We start from the raw sequence: 21,755 nt of genomic DNA on the forward strand, positions 1-21,755 counted from the left end.
TAGAAACAGACATTGCAGCTTCTCCCAAACCCCACTCTGCCGTCACAGAATTTGACTGACAGCAGCGGGAACCGATGGCTTCCACTGCTCTCAGCAAAGCCTGTGACATCAGGGAGAAGGGAGAGTGCTGCTACAGATGGGCACAGCGCTGGATCAAGTGGGGGGCTCAGGTAAGTATAAGGGGCGAGGGCGAGAGGCAATACAAATACCCAAATATTTTTTACCTGAGATCAAGGAATGCATTCAGGTAAATGGTTAGGCTTTAGAACCACTTTAAAATGTTTACCCTACATTTTCAAAAAATTGATGTAGAGTCTGCTGAAAAGATAATGGAAAAAATATAAAGTGTTTGTTTAAAAATCAATCATTTGCAGTGTATAAAAATAGATTGTATCCACTGCAAATTATTGATTTTTAAACAAACACTTTATGGATTTATTGTGCTGCATTTATTTTTCTTTTATAGATAATGACTTTCTATTCTTGACTTTACAGCTCATTTTGCACACATAGGTGTAGCTATACTGGACATTAATCATATGTGACATATAATATTCCAAGCTGAGTGAATAATATGAAAACACACAGCCAGTCACTGACAACAAAGCTGATATTAAATGGATGGGGAATTTAATTATAAAATATCAGTTCACTAGGACAAGAGTATGGGGTAAAACAGACAACATAGTGATCTATCTATCTATCTATCTATCTATCTATCTATCTATCTATCTATCTATCTATATTTATATATATATATATATATATATATATATATATATATATATATATATATATATATATATATATATATATATATATATATATATATATATATATAAATATATATATATGTATATGCGTTTGGTAATCTATTCATGCCCTGGAAATCTTGACATATGTGACCAGCGATAGCCAGATGAGATATCTTTTATTTGTTACATTACTGAGTGAACAAATGGGAGGAAAAAATATCACAAATTCAGATATAGCATAAATGGCAGGCACCACCAAGTGTTCTCTGGCACCCAAAACCTGTGTTGCTCTGTAATGTAATTAAAGGATAAACTGCAGGGAGATATAAAAGACAAAAATGAAGCAGCTATCTATTTAATAAACTCATAAATCATGAAATATGTGTTCTTTTTTAATGCAACTAAGGTCTTCTTGAATTTGCAAACCCCTTTATGGGAGCATTCAGATTGAAACAGTAAGCAGCAAAATTACATTTTTCTGTGAAAAAACAAAACAAAACAAAACAAAACAAAACAAATATAGAACTTCAGCTTGTACAGAGAATTAAAATGTTGAGCACAAAGGCACGTTAAACAAAAGAGAATTAAATTCTGTTGACACTTTGGAAGCTTTAGTGGTTTTATAAAACACAAAACAAAAGCAAACACTTGAACCCAGTCAATGTTTTAGTCCCTAGTTATACATGGCTGCATGAAGCTTTTCTATGCTATAATGAAAATTCTTTAGAGCTTATAGAGAATAGAAATGTGTACTCTTCCCCTGAATCCATACCATGAGTAAATAGCCCAGTGATCACTGAAAATAAGGTAGGCTATTAGTAAGCCTTAAATGCTCACTTATTCTAGGAAGGGTGTAAATCAAAGCAATACTTTACTTCATTCCTCTCTTAAGCATGCTTATTCCCCAATGGTATAAGATTCATGGCAGGTCAATCAAAGCTGATTCTGTTTTCTAGTTTTGTGGCCCCGTCATCATCTTGTACAATGCAGGACAAGCAAGAAGAGCATTGGCTGTTGGGGGAGCAAGAAATAAGGTAAGTATTCCTTTATTTTACACACTCCTTAGATTAAACATAAATTTAACCTTTACTCCCTTAGTATCCTGGGATGGAATGTGCTCCCCAAAGTTGTTATTGAAAATGGCCAAATGGAATTAAACTATAAGGTCTACCTGGATTCCAGTGCTTTTAAAAACACATGGGGGTTTCTTCTTTTTTTTTTCAAATATAGTTTTTATCAATGCCCAACATGGGCAAAGATAGTTGAATACATACATATCAAGGCTGCATAAAAAATAAAAAAACATAATAGCAGCAACAACATTTTGGAGAAGGGGAAGAAGGTCACAAAAATATAATGATTTCGATGTATGTTATGAATGGAATATAATTTTGTTCATCTCAGTTTATGTGCAATAATCCTTCAGTTAAAGTAAACTCGTTCTCCATTTCCATCTTATAGCATATAACTAGTTATGAGAAAATATGGAAAGGAAAAAATTGTCACAAAAGAAGAGGCGAAGAGTGGGGAATGAGAAGAGTGGAAGGATTGGAAGGGGGAGAGGGAGGGGAATAAACAGGGTAAGGTTTAATAGGACTTTGGCTGAATCGGCTCGGTTTCGTTATTCGAGCCTTCAAGTTGTATGTACTACGTATTAGGAAACTCCGAGGGCAACTCTCTCTGCAGAGTAAATAAATAGTTTTTATATCGCCCATGTCTTATTGTACTTTTCCTGCTGGTGTTTTGCAGAGAGAACTGCGCACTTGGTTGTTGTCACATGTCGCACTCCTTTTTCAACAGACATAACAAGTTACCATAAAGGAGCTACTTATAAAGGGAAAAAAGGGAGGAACAAGGGGAGGAACATAGGTGGGACAATAAAAAAGGACCTAATCAAGCTAATTAGGAAAAAAAAAGGAACGTAGGTAGGACAAACAGTAGCAAGAATATCTGAACATATATTTAGAACGTATAATATATGTATATGGCTCTGGATGAATAGACGAGTGATAAATCACATTGTTATCAATAAGAAATAGGGATATTAAAAACTAAAAAACATATTATATGTCAGAGATTAAAAAATAATTAAATACTTAAAAATCAATGATGGTTACAAATGAGAAGAAATAAAAATTTATGAATACAGACAGTATTAGTGTTACCATTGTATAATTAAAAAATACAAGTAGAAAACATAACAGAATATATATGTAGGAAAAGTAGTATATATCTCCTAGATAATTATAGAGAAAAAGGGAAAAAAATCAAAAAAACCCCAAAGAATATTGTTAAGATGCATTTGCAATATTGTGTTCTTTGGTCGTTACATCAATGACATCATTATCATTTGGGATGTAATTTATTTTTTTGTAGAATACTGCAATCAGAACCTCTATGAGTTGTCATTTACTTCAGTAAGCAATTCTGATATGTTACCTTTTCTGGATTTAGAATTAAGTCATGATGAAGCTACTTCAGCCATCATTTCAAAAAATTATGCTAAACCCACAGCGGGAAATTCTGCATCACAAGAGCTGTCACCTCCCAAGATGGATTGACAACATCCCAAAGGGCCAGTTCTGTAGACTTCGCCAGAACTGCACGAGAGAAAGTGACTGTATGGAACAAAGCATACTATTGAAAGAGAAGTTTAAGGACAAGGATTATCCTATAGCTACTATTGATCAGGACTGCGAACAGTTCCGAAAAGGGGAGCCCCCCAAAATACCTTGTGAACAATAAAATAGTCATACCCTACGTTTTACCACCACTTTTAATGTTAATTTTAAAAAGATGGAAAAAATCCTGAAAAATCATTGGGGTATCCTACTACAGGACCCACTCTTAAAACCTTTTATTCCAGAGCATCCTAGAGTCACATATCGTAGGACACCCAATTTAAAAACTAAAATTGCACCCAGTAAAATTAGATTCGTCTGAAACCTGTTTTAATACCATTGGTAAACCTCAATGCAAAACATGTAAAACATGGAAAAAAGTCTTTTACGACTAAAGGAACTACTTACATGTTGAAAGATTTTTACAATTGTTCCTCGGATTATGTTGTATATGGACTAACCTGCCCATGTGGCCTGATTTTTTTAGGACGCACAATACAAGCTCTCCGGACTAGGTTTGGAGAACACAGAAGATCTATCGAAAGCGATAAAGATCCGCATAGTGTACCTAGGCATTTTCTCCAAGCCCACCAACAGTCTACTGAAGGTCTGCAAGTGTGGGTTATCGAGCAGATTCCAAAATCCCTTCCAGCTGCAGAATGCTTTAAAAGGCTCTGTTCTAGGGAAACTTTTTCGATATATACTTTAGATGTTCTCTCTCCTGGGGGGATGAACAAAGGAATTGAGATCTCCACCATCCTATAGGCAATTTGATTATTCTGACACGGTTTTTACTATACAGATAATGCACATCTGCTTACATGATTAATAGTACTAGTATTTTACTACATCTATACTTTTTGAACAGACAATGCTCACCAGCTTGCATGATTTAGGCCGCGTACACACGCCCGGACTGTTCGCCCAACTTTGTCCGTCCAACAGTTTCAGCAAACAGTCCGCTCAAAATTAGCATGGACGGACATGCCCACACACGACGAACGAACAGTTTGCTGAAACCGTGCGCGATGACGTGAACGGCACGTACGACGGGACGAAAAATACGACGTCCTATACACTGCATTATAGCTTTCGGCGTGAAAATCCTTTCTGAGCACGCGCGCAACTTTGTTTGACGAACAAGCCTACACACGAGCGGGCTGTTCGCTGAAACAAGGTTTCAGCGGACAGTTTTTCGGAAATTCCGAAAAACCTTGTCCGTCCAACTGTCCGCTGAAACTGTCCGCTGAAAGCCCACACACGAGCGGACTGTCCGCCCAAACACTGTTCAGCGGACAAAGTTGGGCGAACAGTCCGCCCGTGTGTACGCGGCCTAACAGTACTAGGTTTTTTGAAGGTGCGCATTGGTGCATTGTCTTTTTTAAGGTTTATGTGCGCCTTAGCCTATGAAGCGTATATCGCATAGATGAATATTTGCACGTGTGTGCATTATTTTTGCCCGCATGCGTGCGCATGTGTGCTTATGGTGCTTATTGTGCTTATTGTTCTTATTCCCATACTGGCACATATGTGCACATAAGAGCATACATGTAAATATTTATACTTATATTGGTTTCCCGAGAGCATGTTTTTTTGCCTGAGGATCGCAATGCTTTGTGCCTACATCAATAGCACATTGTAAAATATATGTTTTCATTATATTTTTTATATATATAATTTTGGGTCCCTTAGAGTTTCCTCTTGGCTCTAAAATGACCTAGAAATAAGGCCAACAAGCATATATTGCATATTGGCACACATGTGCGCATAGATGAGTATCTGTGCGTGTATGCACCAGTTCTTTTCCCGCATGCGCACACCTGTGCACCCTGGGCGCTTGTTGCCCTTATCTCTATATTGGCACGTTTTTGCACATAAGCGCACACTTATAGATTTTTTAGATAATAGATTTTTTAGATAATAATTTTTTATATAATTGCTATTTCCAGTAATTGTTTTCTAGAGCATGTGTTTTCTTTTTGAGGGTCACTAGGTTCTTTCGTTTATATCACTAGCATATTGCAAACTGCATCTTAACAATATTCTTTGGGGTTTTTGAGTTTTTTTCCCTTTTTCTCTATAATTATCTAAGAGATATATGCTACTTTTCGTACATATATATTCTGATATATATTTTTTTCTACATGTATTTTTTTATTATACAATGGTAACACTAATACTGTCTGTATTCATTATTTTTTATTTCTTCTCATTTGTAACCATCATTAATGTAATATGTTATTTTATCAGTTTTTTAATCTCTGAGATATAATACGTCAGTTTTTAATATCCCTATTTCTTATTGATAACAATGTTCTTTATCGCTTGTCTATGTATCCAGAGCCATATACATATATTATATGTTCTAAATATATGTTCAGATATTCTTGCTACTGTTTGTCCTACCTACGTTCCTTTTTCTTTCCTAATTAGCTTGATTAGGTCCTTTTTTATTGTCCTACCTATGTTCCTCTCCTTGTTCCTCCCCTTTCCCCTTTATAAGTAGCTCCTTTATGGTAACTTGTTATGTCTGTTGAAAAAGTAGTGTGACTTGTGACAACACACAAGTGCGCATGCTCTCGAAACGCGTCCCTTTGAGATGATGTCATCCCACTGAGCCAGCTGCATCTTGCGCTCCAAGCCTCGGTTTGAAGCCACCTTCTGGAGCCGGCCATACCCCCTGTTGGAAGTGTTATCAGCAATGATGCTTACAGCATGGACTTTGGGATACTCGTCCTGACATTCAATATACTATGTCTTCTTGTTCTCATCTAAATGTGAGTGCTACTATTTCATATATTAAAGCTGTGTTTTAAAACAACTGCACCCAGAGGTGTCTGTTGTTTCCAACAGATTGAGATACAGGCATTTGCGGCATTAAGTAGGTTACGCACAATTTACTTTTTGTATAGATTTGCCGGTATGTCTGAGACGTGTAGTAGAAAGAAGGTCGGGTCATTTGGTATTGGGTATTCCATAAATTGCTGAATTATTGTTCTAATCTTAGACCAAAGGACCAGAAGGCCTAATGTCAGGTACATGGTCCTGTTTCTGTTATTTTATTCCTGTTCTTTGTTCTCAGTCTATATACATGTTAAAACAATAACGATTTTATTGAACCTAATCTTAGACCAGAACGGAGCCAACTTTGGGCATGACCAAAACACATGCCGCAATGTACTTTTATCACCCCGGCACCTCCAACAAAGTTCGGAGATATCAGGATAGCAGATATGTAAAGCTTGTGGAGTGTACTACCATCTGGTTAACAACCTATAGTTGGCCTTTTGTATTTTAGTACACATAGATACATTTTAATTACGAATTTTATGATATGTTGAATTCAAAAGATTGTACATTAGCGACAGAACCTACAAGGGGGCACTCCTGCTCTCGTGCAGTACTCCTCAAATATGAGCGGTCTATCAAAACGTTGTGGATCCGGTATTGATACCAAGAAGTGTCTTACTTGAAGGGAGAGCCAGAATGTTAGTTTGAAGGGACCTGTGTCACATCTTAATGCTTCTAAAGAGGGCCATGCACCATTCAATAAAAAGTGTTGTGCTCTTGTACAATTCGCAGCGTGTAGTAGAACTGTGGGTTACCTATGATAGGGAGCAGGGGTGAGTCCAGTGTAGACAGAGAATGCGTGAAGCATGCTTGTGAACCTATTTGAAGTGTTGTGCCTATTAGTGGGTGCTTTTTTTAGTATCAGTGATAAGTGGTCATAGCACCAGATCGCTCCTGTCAGTGGAACTCGGGTCTGTTCCTGCTCCAACCTTGTCCATAGCTTCAAGTCCCAATGTCGACACCAGTCAATGATCCTTCCCAAGTGGACGGCCTGATAATACTTCTTCATATCCGGAACTGCAAGTCCCCCGTTTTGTTTAGGGAGAGACAAAAGTACACGGGGCAGGCAAGGTTTTTTTGTTTGCCCAAATACATTTATTAAATTGAGTGTGTACCTGTTTAAAAAAATGATGCCGGTATCGAGATTGGGAGTGTCTGCATCAGGTATAGACCTCTGGTCTCTGCAAAAGACTCTCATTGAGAAGTGGATCCCACGGGAGAGGTTGTTGGGGATTGCTTATGTCAGAAAAATGGGGGCATGATCCGACCATGTCCTCAGACCAATAGAGGAGTTCCGTACTTCGTGAAATTGGCTGTGGGGAATGAAAAAGTAATTCTTGTATATTTTGTGAGGAGGGGAATAGAACGTGTAGTCCCTTTCCCTTGCGTGCTGGAGGCACCATATGTCAATTAACTGAGCCTCATGTAAGGTTTGGGCAATGCGTTTGCAGGTGTTTATTGGTATCGACGTGGAGCCTGACAAACTGTCCACTGATGGAGATAGGGGGACATTAAAGTCTCCCCCAAGGATCAAATGTCCTGCTTGAAAGTCAGAACGTTTGGATAAAGTGCGCCTTAGGAAAATATATTGGTGTTTGTTCGGGGATGTAAATATTCACTGTCAACTGTACATCACCTATAAGGCCTTTAACCACTTCAGCCCCAGAAGAATTTACCACCTTCCTGACCAGAGCACTTTTTTGCGATTCGGCACTGCGTCACTTTAACTTTAACTGACAATTGTGCGGTCGTGAGACGTGGTTCCCAAACAAAATTGACGCCCTTTTTATCCCACAAATAGAGCTTTCTTTTGGCGGTATTTGATCCCCTTTGTGGTTTTTATTTTTTACGCTACAAACAAAAGAAGAGCGACAATTTTGAAAAAAATGCTTTTTTTTTTACATTTTATAATAAACAGCCCCTCTCAGTTTAGGCCCACAAAAGTTACAACATAGTTACATAGTTAGAGTTACAAAATAGGGGATAGTTTTATGGAATTTTTATGAATTTTATTTTATTAAATTACCATTACTGGTAATGGCTGTGATCAGCGATTTTTATCATGACTGCGACATTATGGCGAACACATCGGACATTTTTAACACATTTTTGGGACCTTTGTCATTTATACCTCAATCAGTGCTATACAAATGCACTGATTCCTGTGTAAATGACACTGGCAGTGAAGGGGTTAACCAATAGGGGGCAGTGTGTGGGTTAAGTGTGCCCTAGGGAGTGTTTATAACTGTGGGGGGGTGTGGCTATGTGTGACATGTCACTGATCTCTGCTCTCGATCACAGGGAGCAGAGATCAGTGACACTGTCTGTAGGCAGAACGGAGAGATGCTTATTTACATTAGCATCTCCCCATTCTTCCTCCCTGTGAGGCGATCGTGGGTATCCTCATGGTGATCAAGTCCACGGGACCCGCGACCCGACTCGCGGAGCTTGCCGTTGGCACGTGCCACCGTCGGTGCACGCACACGTTCGCTGGCTGCCTCTTAAAGGGCCACATACAGGTACGTTAGTTTATCTGTACGAGCCCTTCTGCCGAGATATATTAGCGTGAGGCGGTCAGCAAGCAGTTAATGAATGCAAAGTGACCCTCTGCATCCACCATAGTGTCCTGATGTGTCCATGGCATTTTGCTAGATAGTAGGATGGAAGCCCCTCTGGAATTGGCTTTATTAGTGGAGTGGTACCCTAAGAGAAAAAATCTGTTCATGAGAACAGGAAGTCTGTCTTTTTTAAAGTGAGTTTCCTGCATGAATTCAACATCCACTTTGGCCTGTCTTAAGTCATTCATGAGCATTTGTTGTTTCTCTGGTGTATTTAGGCCCTTTGCATTAAGGGCATATATGTTAAGTCCGTCCATCTTTAACCAGGGTGCCAGTGAGGAGGGAAAAGAAGAGGGATCAGGGAAGGGGGACAGAAAGACACATAGGGGTTTCTACCAGACCAATACCAGGTGATGTATTTGGAATGACTCCAACAGCTACTATTTGTGATCAAACAAGTTATTTATTTTAGTCTTTCTCCAACCAAAATGTTTCTAATACTGTTGGATAACATGAGGAAGGGTTAGAATGTCTGTCCAATTTTTACTGCTTTCGAGGACTCTATTGGGGAGATTTCTCCACACTTTTTGTCCTATTGACAATGTTTTAAAAAAAGACTAGAATCCTGTAAGCCCTTGTACACACGGTCGGACATTTCGACGGAAAATGTCCGATAGGACCGTGTTGGTGGATAATCCGACTGTGTGTGGGCTCCATCGGACTGTTTCCGTCGGAATATCCGATGGACAAAGTTTTAGAGCTGGGCTTAAAACTTTCCGACAACATGATCCGATCGGACTTTGTCCGATTGTGTGTAGAGAATTCCGATCGGACAAAATGCCACGCATGCTCAGATCAAGTTCCTAGACCAAAGCTATTGGCTACTAGCCTGAATGTAGTCCCGCCGTAACTAAATAACGTTGTCACGTTACGTACGATCAGATTTTCCGACAACTTTGTCCTACCGTGTGTAGTAACACAAGTTTCGGAGAAAATCCATTGTAAAAATCCGACGGATTTTGTTCTCGGAATGTCCGACCGTGTGTACAAGGGCTAAGACTTTTGTTGCAATCTTAACTTTTAGTCTATTCTTTAACTCTCTAGAGGAAAATTTAAGTTTCCTTTACCAATCTTGAAACCTCTATCATCTTTTTCTATCCCTGCTTCTCTCGTTATACATTCAGCATACAAATTGTAAAAAGTATTGTGAGAGTATGCAGTCTTGTCTAGCTCTTTTGCAAATCTTGAAACAATTTGTGTTTCCATTTTCTGTCGTGACTGTGGATTTTTGATCAGTGTTAAGATTATTTTTAGGAACAATGACATATCTAGGTACACCCATTTTCCTTAGGACTTTCCATAATTTTACATGACTTATACCATCAAGGCTTTGCTGTAATCAATAGAGCATATATTTACTTCTTTCTTGATTTCCATGGCTTTTTTCAATTATCCGGGGTGAATCTATAATAATATCTCTAGTTCTCCCCTCTTTTCTAAATCCAGTTTATACATCTTATGATTCGGTTTCAATGTAGGGTTGTAGTCTGCATTAAATAATGTTGGGAATGAAGGTAATTTTTTTTTCATTATTTGCACAGTCTGCCAGGTCTCCATTCTACAGCATTTGAAAAGAAACTGATCTCTTGCAATCTCTTAGCCATTGAGTGGTTTTCCAGACTTGGTTTGTTAGCACTTTCATTGACACTATTTCAGTTGCTTTTAGTAATTATGATGCAATGTGGATTGCTTGTGGACTTCCTTTCTCTGTGCTAGAAAGCAACCCTTTTTTTCCACATTTGCTCCCATCTTTAATCTCTCAATATCCAATCCTTTTACAAAATTGTTATCATTTTTGTTTGTGAAATTTCAACATATCTTCTGCCATCCACATCAGTTTCTTGGCCTTTTGTTTATTTTATTCAAGTTATTCTCCGATTTATCCTTGATGAGTGGCCTGTGGCCTTCAACAAGCTTCTTGCACTATGGTATGAGCAATAGTATAATATCTAAAATGTAAATGACCATCAGGATTCTATTTGCAATTTACAATATGGAGAAGAACCAGTAAAATATGAAGTCTACAAATGTCTGACAGCCAGAGGTTGCAATAGTAAATTAATATATATATATATATATATATATATATACATATATATATACATATATATATATATATATATATACATATATATATATATATATATATATATATATATATATATATTTTTTTTTTTTTTTACTTTTAAAACACCACATAGCTTTCCTTTAGAGCCGATAAAACCCCACAGCATATAATTTCAGACGAGTGAATTAGTGAAGTGAGCAGTTAACAACATGACAGGCAACTGTCAAAAAAGATAAAGTAAATGTTTCTAAAATGGTCACTTGAGTGATACCTCTGGTTCGTCACCACTGCTTGCAATAGCTGGGGGGGGGAGTGCAGCTATATTAAACTTTTCTTCTTCTGATGTCATAAGGAAAGCTCTAATTGGTGGAATTCTAGACTAACAGTGCTGCTTCCTCTCATAGTCACTGTCAGTCATACAGAGGATGCGCACTGGCTGGGCAGGATTACAGGGCATGGGGATACTGTGCACCACTGTATCAGTATGTAATAATCCTCCAATGATGATAACACCACCTCTATGTTGGCTCTCCTGTCCTGACAACTGTGGAAGTGCAGAGGAGCAGATCTAACCTTTTAGTAAAAATAGTCAGAGGAAGACTGGGAGGACCCAGGCATGTGAAGTAGGGGCTTTTGAACCATTCAGTTTTGGAATCTCTTTTTCCTGCTGGTTGAGAAAAAGAAGGTGATACTAATCTCTATGTGAAGAGGATGGAGAATAGTGATCTGGCTGGAAGGGGAAAAAGAAGTCTATACTCTGAAGAACATTCTGACCTTCTAGTTTTAGGAGGTCAACTGATTCTCATGAGTGATTCATTTTAAAGGGGCACCAGCACTGAATTACAAGAGTGGAGTTTCCTGCACTAGTTTTGCACAGATGTACACTCAGTATATATATATATATATATATATATATATATATATATATATATATATGTGGTTGTTAATTTTTTTTTAAATATTTAAATTATTTTTATGGACTGTAATTTGGACATACACTTTATATACATTTGGATTTATTATGCAAGATACATATGATAAGATATTGCAATTGGTTGCTCCTGTGCAATGAGGCACTGTATTGAACTATAATACTATAGTATTTACTATTGGTATTTACTATTAATAATGTCTTAGTTCATTTATAGCACTTGGCATCTTTGTTAAATGTGTCACTTATCCATTAGCAATGCTCACATATGTTTCATTATTATTCTATTGAAAGTAAACTCAAGTACACATTTAAAATACATATACTGTATGAAAACTGTTTTATAAGTCAGAGGATTTGTAATTAGATCTATTCAGCCTTAACTGTCAGTAGAACAAAGCTAGAACTGACTTCTCTTAAGCCTCCAACTTTGATTGGTCAGCGAGGGACCAGCAGTGATATAATGAACTCATCCATCTCATTGCTTTACATTCTTTTCCCATATGCATGTTCTTTGGAGGTACATATTAATGCAACACACTCAATTGGTTCATAATCTGCCCCATACTCCCCAACTTTGAGTGTTGCTGTACATAATATTACAAGAAGCTGAACTCATTTTCCTAAAATTGCTGCATTGAAATAAATGTAATTTTTTTTATGCTGTACCTGCATTCACTGGTATTTTTAAAACAGCCTAGAAGTCATCTTTAAAGCAACCTTTCTGTTCAGAAAAGTCGTTGTCTTCCATTTATGAAAGAAGACTGTTCTGTCCCCTGAGACCTAGTTTTTCATTCTCCCTCTTACACGAGATAGAGAGAGTGAAGCCAAGATTGGCAGTCACAACCCATCACATCAGAGATACCACCACCCTTTCTATGTCACGTCACTGCTAACAGCAGGGCAGCTGATGTACATCAATGACCAGTGTGAGTAGTTTGGATGGCTGAGCGCTTACATTGGGGCAAGTCCTATAAGGCCGTGGGTTCTGGTGGTTGCCATCTCCCAGGTCTAGTGATCAGGCGCTGTAATAGCAACCATGTGGGGTGTGGTGCTCTGCATGTAGGACTCAAGAGGGCACCAGATTTCACAGTGGAGATCTACATAATAGAGATCCGGCATCTCTGCAAAGTGGAGGTTGTTATTACCGGCGGAGGAGAGGATCTTGATGGATGCCCTTATCACTGTTTCTACCTGAGTAATTCCTCTGATTGTGCCTATTTGATCTCCGTAATAGAGATCCAACATCTCTGGTAAGCCACCACCCGGCTTCCTATTACCCTTTTGGCTATTGTATGAAACCATGCTGTAACAAGAATATCCATTTTGGGGCTATGTACCTAAGGAATCATCTTAAAGGACTTTTTTACATTTAGGGATTTTTATGTGTATTGTTTAGTATAAGGTTCTTCAGCATATACCTTATTTCTTTTTATTTTATTTTATGTATGCTGATTTTCATGTGTCTATTTGTTTAGTTTTTGTGTTTTGGAACACACTGGTGCAAATTTACATAAAATAGTGTACTTTTTGTGCATCAGCACTGGTATTTCACATATGATATAGTGCATTTGTTTGCATTCTTTGCACATTAGCACTGGTATTATTACACAATTGTGCCATTGCACATGTTGATTCAATTTAAAAAATGTCGTTTGGTTGCGCATCTGTTTCCACTTTTTATACACTATTTTCCAAACTGAATATTTCCATTTTTTTGTATAGATTGCAGCACTTTCACATATATATCAGTCGTATTTTTATTATTTTATATATATTTTGTTCACTAGTATCCATTGGGGGTAGCGCGGATTACTCATGTTACATATAATCATACCACACAACATATGATCTCGAGGAAACTACGGAAACTATATTCAAAACGCATTGACCACTGGATTTGTACTTGCACACCATAACCACTTAAGGACCAGAAGGATTTACCCTCTTCCTGACCAGGCCATTTTTTGCAATACAGTACTGTGTTGTTTAACTGACAATTGCGCGGTCATGCAATGCTGTACCCAACCAAATATAGCTTTCTTTTGGTGGTATTTGATCACCTCTGCGTTTTTTTTGTTTGTGCTATAAACAAAAAAAAAAAAACGGCAATTTTGGAAAAATATATTTTTTTAACTTTTTACTATAATAAATATCCCCAAAAAGTGTAAACAAAGAATTTCTTCATCAGTTTAGGCCAATATGTATTATTCTACATATTTTTAGTAAAAAAAATCACAATAAGCATATATTGATTGTTTTTCGCAAAATTTATAGCATCTACAAAATAGGGGCCAGATTTATGGCATTTTTATTATTAGTTTTTTTTTTTTTTACTAGTAATGGTGGTGATCAGCAATTTTTAGCAGGACTGTGACATTGCGGTGGACAGATTGGACACTTTTGAGACTTTTTTTGGGACCAGTGGCATTTATACAGCGATCAGTGCTAAAAATAGCCACTAATACTGCATAAATGTCACTGGCAGGGAAGGGGTTGACTCTAGGGGACAATAAAGGGGTTAAGTGTTCCCTAGGGAGGTGTTTCTAACTGTGGAGGGAGTGTAGTGACTGGAGGAGGAGACAGGTCGTTGTTCCCAATCACTAGGAACAGCATATCTGTCTATCCTCCCCTGACAGAACGGGGATCTGTCTGTTTACATTGGTAGATCCCCGTTCTGCCTCTCTCAGAAGCAATCACGTGTGGCCGGTGGACAATGCGGCTGCCAGCCAAGCGCATAGGCTCCGGCATCATGCCATGGACCAGCATGCACCCCCTATTGGTCTTAAAGCGGCAAACTTGATGGCGATTCACCTAGAGGAAGCAACTTGCTACAGTCCAACTGCAGTGGCTGGTCTTCAAGTGGTTAAATACCTTTCTATGCGATATACTGGTGTTAATAGGTTATAGGTGTCTGTGTCCTTAATCCTATAGGGGGTGATTGGTTTGGCCAGGTTTTTACATACAGTATAGTTTACTGGCAAGGTTGCTTTTATTGCTGTATAGTCTTTTAACTGTTTTTGTAATAAAAAAAATATTTTATTTATGTTTTTATGCCTCATTTATGTGCCATTAAAGTCCAACATTTATGTTAGGGTTTATCCCCTCATATGTTTGTTTGCTCATATATTTCTGGATGTAGCACAATGGAAGTCCTAGATTTATTACTTTAACACAGACAGCTGCACCGACGAAGATGCAGAATGGAGCTTGGGCATTTTTGGGCATTTTTGGGGAGTTGAGAAGTTTTACTTTCAGTTTAGAGCCCAACAAAATATTTAAAATAGTATAAGCAATGAACATTGTATAAATATTTTGATGACAGAATAGTTCAACAATTATTGCTTCATAAATGATTTTCTTTATATTTTTGGTATTTAATTTCTTATTATTTCAATAAAACCAATATAAAAAAGCAAAAATGTCCATCCATTTACATACATATAAAAGATCAAACGATGGATCCGTACCTATTTTTGAAACACAATACAAAAATGTATTAGCACTTACTGTGAGGTACCAGTCTGTGTTTACTGTGGCCAAAATCAATTTCATAAGACCTTATAAAAACCTTATGAAAAATCTTCTTCTTCTAAAACCTGGCATGGACAGCTCAAATTTTAGCTGATTTCAGCTGAATCATATGACATTTGGGTTGTGTGTAACCCTGTGTGTACTACCCTGCTCAACAAAAGTACATTTTTTCAGCAACTATTGTTGAAGTAGCCAGGTGGAAAATTGTGGGCTGAAAAATGACTGCATCCAACCAGATGCAGTTACTGTCTGGGTATTCTGACAGCCATGCATGTCGGTTGTCAGAATACAATAGCCAGCAAAGGACATTTCTGGTGTTTAGCATGGATGGCAGAATCTATTGAATTTTAATGAGAGAAATCTACACATGTATGACTAGCTTATGAACCAGGTTAGGCAATTTGCTTCCTATAGCTACTTTTCCAATCATTTGTTCATTTATGACTTACCCATTTACAAACATTTTTATATATGAATCCCATTGTGACCTGTTATTGATAAAACTTATGAGATCATCCTTGTTCTAACTGGGTCGGAGAACAAATACAACTCCCAGTTGATCTCAGGATCTTCTAAAATTGATTTTGCTGGGTGAATACTATTATTTCCTCGAGATAAGCTCAGCACTAGGGATGTTTTCTAAAAGCAATTAAAAGCATGCTTAGCCAAAGATATGGATTTAACACTGGGGTTGATTTGCTAAAACTGGAGAGTGTAAAATCTGGTGCAGCGGGGCATGGTAGCCAATCAGCTTCTAACTTCAGCGTGTTCAATTAAGCTGTGACGAAAAAATCTGGAAGCAAAGCTGCACCAGATTTTGTACTCTCCAGTTTTAGTAGATCAACCCCAATGTCTCTTTAAAAGTTCCTTGCACTGGCCATCAACTGGTCAGCTAAAGACCAGCAAGAACGACTGCTCTTGTATATAACATGATTTTTCTACACAACCATCCGTCACGGTCAGATCTTCCTGTGTCTATTTTTCATTTACATCTGTGATCAAACAGTTTTGCAAAATAGTTTTTTTAAGCTATAGAACATGAACATACAGCTGTGTTATGTTTTTCAGAAAAACAAGTATACCAATAACAAGAAACCACTATATTAATATCTTAAAAATGATTTGCTCACCATACAGTCGTATTCAGTTTTGAGTCCTTGTGGCCAAACGTAAAGCTCCAGGATCCATTAGGTATGCTCCCGTACAATACTCTCTCTAAAAGGTAAGTGAATATTAACAGGTAACAAACAACGTAATTCTGTTTTTTGATATTTTGCAATGAGTTCCTATTGAGGGGAAAAGCCATTTAATGGTAGAATAATACCCAGTGATGAACATTCCCATGACCTAAAGAGAAGGTTCCTGGGCAGAGTAGTATCCTTTTGTTGTTCATTACTTTTCAGGTTGAACAGCTTTTTGTTACCTTTTATTAGAAGTAGTAAAACACTTAAATGTGTCAGTCCACCATAAACCGACAATACAGTTTTTGGGTAGATGCCGGTGAGTTGTATGACTCACTATCTTACCAGCGCTCCTTTGGCAAACAGTATTTAAATTCTTAGAGTTATCAAGAGTCATATACATGGCACATGTGTCTTGTTCTTCTCGGATAATTGATTGATTTTATACAATTAATTCATATAAATATTTTTATCATGATGATTACAGGTAGATTTAGTCTACCTATGGTAACAGAAAGATTTTGTATACAGTCTACCAATGTTCAACCTAATCTCAAATGGCCAATTTAAAGTTTTGATCATTTAAACACTATAAGCACACAACTATTATGCTTAGCTAGAAGTTATGCTGCCAGGTGTCGCCTTTTAGTAGAATATTACGCCATATCTGTGAACTTCATTCTGAATACTAGTGAGCATTTTTCTTTTAAATAGTGAGCATTGCCTTTTTAAAATATTTATTTAAAATCTTTATTTCTGTTATTGGTATAGTTGCTTATTTTACGAATAAACAGTTTTAGACCTAAAACATTCATTTTGTTTTTATAAATTTCCCATTTACAAAAAGTACATTTTCCAAAATGAACACTGATAAAATGACACTTACCAAATTGATTGTTATGACACTTCTGAAGAGAGGAGGGTTGAATCTGGGCTTTTTATTGCTTTAAAGTGCTCATTATCATTTTTTTAATAAATATTATAAAAATCTAAATATAAAAAAATAATCACACTGTTGTTGTGGTTGATTTTCTCAGTATAGTTTTTTGTGGTTTTGGTGCAGTTGGTGGTGGCTGACTTCCTGGTTTTGAAGGCAGATGGCAGACACCACTGGTAATTCCTAATCCACCATTTTCCACAGGATACGATGGTTTTGATGGCAAAGGACAATGGTGAGGAAGTTTTGCTGCTAAGGGGATGGACTCCTCATGAAGATGAACCTCTTTGTTTTTCATTTCAGATCGAACATCACAGTCTGGACAGTAGCCATGATATAGGACATTTTCACTAAAGCGTACTCGTTCTCTCGTTGTAGCCTGAGAACAACGGTCCTTTTCTGGTCTGTGTGTCAATGGCTGTCCTGTCATTTTATCCACTTTGATATTATGAATTGCACATACATCACCATTAGGAAGTGTGACAGGTCCCCCAGGAATTCCACCATTTCTAAGTAATCCTCCATTTTTCTTTATAGTATTGGTGGAGTTAAATAATCTTTGAGTTTCTTCAATTTTCACTGGAGTTAACCGTGGAGGCGGTGGTGGTGGATTGGGCTTCCTAAGTACTGTCAGGACAGCTGACGGATGTGCAGGTGGATTTATTAAAGGTGTATTGGCTCGAACTTTAACCTTGTCTATGCTAGAAGCTGTTGTGCTACTTGAGCTGCTGTTCAACGTGTCTGTTTTGGAGCTGTCTGTCATCTCATCCTCCAGCTGCAGATCTGAAGTTAAATTGTCAATCTGGTCAACCACCTGTGGAACATGAAAAATACATGCAATTAACTTTTAAAACATCAACGAAGCAGCTAAAATTTGTGTCAGGGTGATAGATTTTGTAAAAACAATAAAGTTCTCCTTATCTTATCAGCAGTGCTCAGATGATTGTGACAGTTTAATGAATGAAAGAAATAGATCTGAGAGACAGATGCTTATAGATATGTTATCACAATATCTGAGTACTTTTTGCAGTATATATTTTTCATTAAACCATGCAGTTTTCTGCTTTTTTGTTTCCCATCTATAAATGTATTTACAAAATTAAATCATTTTGAATTGGGTAAACATCATGTTGTGCTTTTCTTTACAAATTAGTAATTTTGACCATGTCTGTGTTTTTTTTTAAAGATGGCACTCCGTGTCCTTGTTCCCCTGGGACTCGGGTCAAATCAACATGGTAACTGAAAAACACACAGTTATATACTAGCATTCCTGTTACTTGTGTGTCCCTTCATTGATGCACTTCTAGGAATTGGAGAATATGTAACAATTGGCCCTTTCTCTCACAACACAGGGACCAAGAAATGTCATACAAGTAGTACGTATAGGTGAATAGGTTGTTCACTTGGCAAGGTGATTTTGACTTTACAAATTACATTTTTCCTTAGCTTAGTGAATGAGGCAAAACTCGATTTATTTCGATCATCTAGTCATGTGAAAGTGAAAATACAGGTTTTTTTGTTATCCTTGCACTCCAGTTCCGGCAGCACTCTTGCAGCCCCAGACCATAACACTCCCACCACCATGCTTGACTGTAGGCAAGACACACTTGTCTTTGTACTCCTCAACTGGTTGCCGCTTGACACCATCCAAACCAAATAAGTTTATCTTGGTTCCAGTGATCCATGTCCTTAGTCTGCTTTTTTCAGCAAACTGTTTGCGGGCTTTCATGCAGTGTGTAGCGTATTGTCTGAGCACTGACAGGCTGACCCCCCACCCCTTCAACCTCTCCAGCAATGCTGGCAGCACTCACACATCTATTTCCCAAAGACAACCTCTGGATATGACACTGAGCACGTGCACTCAACTTCTTTGGTAGACCATGGTGAGGCCTGTTCTGAGTGTAACCTGTCCTGTTAAATTGCTGTATGGTCTTGGCTACTGTGCTGCAGCTCAGTTTCAGGGTCTTGGCAATCTTCTTATAGCCTAGGTCATCTTTATAAAGAGCAACAATTCTTTTTTTCAGAACCTCAGACAGTTCTTTGCCATGAGGTGCCATGTTGAACGTCCAGTGACCAGTATGAGAAAATGAGAGCGATAACACCAAATTTAACACACCTGCTCCCCATTCACACCTGAGACCTTGTAACACTAATGAGTCCCATGACACTGGGGAGGAAAAATGGGTAGTTGGGTTCAATTTGGACATTTTCCCTTAGGGGTGTACTCACTTTTGTTGCCAGCGATTTAGACATTAATGGCTGTGTGTTGGTTTTTTTTGAGGGGACAGCAAATTTACACTGTTATACAAGCTGTACACTCTCTACTTTACATTGTAGCAAATGTAATTTCTTCAGTGTTGTCACATAAAAATATATAATAAAATATTGACAAAAATGTGAGGGGTGTACTCACTTTTGTGAGATACTGTATATTGTATACATATATATGTTTTTTATTTAAAATGTTAGACATAAAAACTTCTCTGTTACTATTGAAAGTACAAAGTACAAACCCAAAAGTGTTTCTCAAACAGACATGTGACCTGTAATTTGAATGTAATTCGGCACATTCGATACGCCCATTTTATATCTCAGGCCTCCTTTGGCAAGAGGGTCTGCGACCTAGGGAATTAGCTACACTTAATAGTATTGTTGGTCATTCTCTACACCTCTGGTCCCTATACCCCCGAAAATTCAAGATCCGTCCCAGTAGACCCCTTTTAGCATCATTTCTAGGAGACAGGAGATTTCCTCTGGCATTTGATACCCCTAGAACTTTCCACTGGTAGGAACAGCAATTTCTTACCACACTGAGAGCACTTTCCAATGAGACAGGATTCTTTTCCTTCTCACACCTACAGATGCAATTTAACATCCCAAGAGTAGAATTTTATAAATTTCTCCAAATTCAACACTTCTTTGAGGCATGTTATAAACCATCATCTGACCCCGCAGGAACTCATTTTGAGTCAGTGTGTTTAGACCAATCTAGAGAAAAGGGCATCATTTCTGCTATTTACAGATACCTGATTGAGTTGCACCTGCCGGAGAAATCTACAGCGATGTGCCGCTGGGAGTCTGATCTAGATACAGTATTCTCCACAGAGGAATGGCAAGACATGCTTTTAAACATGCATAAATGCTCCCACTCAGTGTCTATTAAAGAAGCGATTGTGAAATTACACACATGTTGGTACCTTACACCCAATAGGGTTCACAAATTTTACCCTATGGTTTCCGATAAATGTTTCAGGGGCTGCCCAACGCCAGGCACCTTGCTACACATCTTTTGGAGCTGCCCACACCTCCAACACATTTGGGACCAGGCTTCATCCAAGGTAGCCCTGATCACAGGTTCTAGCATTGATTTAACGGCTTCAAGGTGCCTATTGTTTGCTCTGATCCCTGAGATTCCCTCTTCCTCTCAAAAATTGATTAACATTCTGTTCTGGGCTATTCAGTGGGCTATAGTCCTAAGCTGGCGCTCACAGTCAGTCCCCTGGCCCCAGGTTCTCCAAAGGATGGATACCATTCGCCTAATGGAATGCATCCACCATACAATCATAGATACAATGCAGGTATTCACCAACAAATGGGCCAGTTGGCCTCCCAACCTGGGGCCCTCTGGACTGGAACCTCCCCCTCCCCCTTAGTCGGGGAATGGTTGATAGCCTACTACTGATAGGTAGGTGAGGGACCCTATGGTAACCAAGGCAGCTGTATCATTGATCTTTATTAAACCCCCTTCCTTTTTTTTTCTTTTATTCTTGAACGAACAACCTAACAATGTGAGACATAATGTGTGGACATTATACTTTTCAGTTTTACAAATTTGTTGTTACTGTTAATACTTTATACTGTTCGGATGCTCTGAAAGCTGCAGTAGTACAATTTGCTGGTCTGCAATACTACTATCCTTTGTGCTTCATCCATCGTACACTGTATTACGCATTTTATGAGATGATGTTAATTGATACATGACCTATGTTTCTCTATGGGTTGCATCCCAACAAATTTTGTAACGGTTTATTGGTCTTTTTTCTTACCCAATAAAAACGTTTGTTTTGAAGGTTGTTCAGGTCAGGTTCTACATCAATTTTCAAGATGCAAGTTTTTACAAGTTGTTCCTAGGCCAGCAGGGAAATTTACAGCCTGATTTACTAAAGATTTACCAAAAGTAGTGTTCATTTGTCTTCATTTTCAAATCATGGCTGCAAAAAAAGGTTAAAAAAAGCAGCTGTGCTTCCAGTTCCGGCACCG

General features: G+C 38.0%; 1 protein-coding gene across 2 annotated transcripts in view; it reads right to left on the bottom strand.

Annotated features, from left to right (window-relative positions):
* PRR16 (proline rich 16) overlaps nucleotides 1–21,755 on the bottom strand; it is a 430,206-nt gene that overhangs the window by 121,959 nt on the left and 286,492 nt on the right. The window contains exons 2-3 of one of the 2 annotated variants that reach the window (XM_077462213.1): nucleotides 17,445–18,309; nucleotides 16,508–16,592 (exon numbers count right to left, since the gene is read on the bottom strand). In XM_077462213.1, the coding sequence (XP_077318339.1) occupies nucleotides 17,566–18,309 (744 nt within the window). In that variant the 3' untranslated portion in view covers nucleotides 16,508–16,592; nucleotides 17,445–17,565. The remainder of the gene's footprint in view (nucleotides 1–16,507; nucleotides 16,593–17,444; nucleotides 18,310–21,755) is intronic. The other variant, XM_077462214.1, reaches the window with a different exon arrangement.

The sequence above is a fragment of the Lithobates pipiens genome, unplaced genomic scaffold (genome assembly GCF_037356315.1).
Source record: "Lithobates pipiens isolate NorthernLeopardFrog02 unplaced genomic scaffold, aLitPip1_a1.2 Scaffold_3, whole genome shotgun sequence".
Lineage (NCBI taxonomy): Eukaryota > Metazoa > Chordata > Amphibia > Anura > Ranidae > Lithobates > Lithobates pipiens.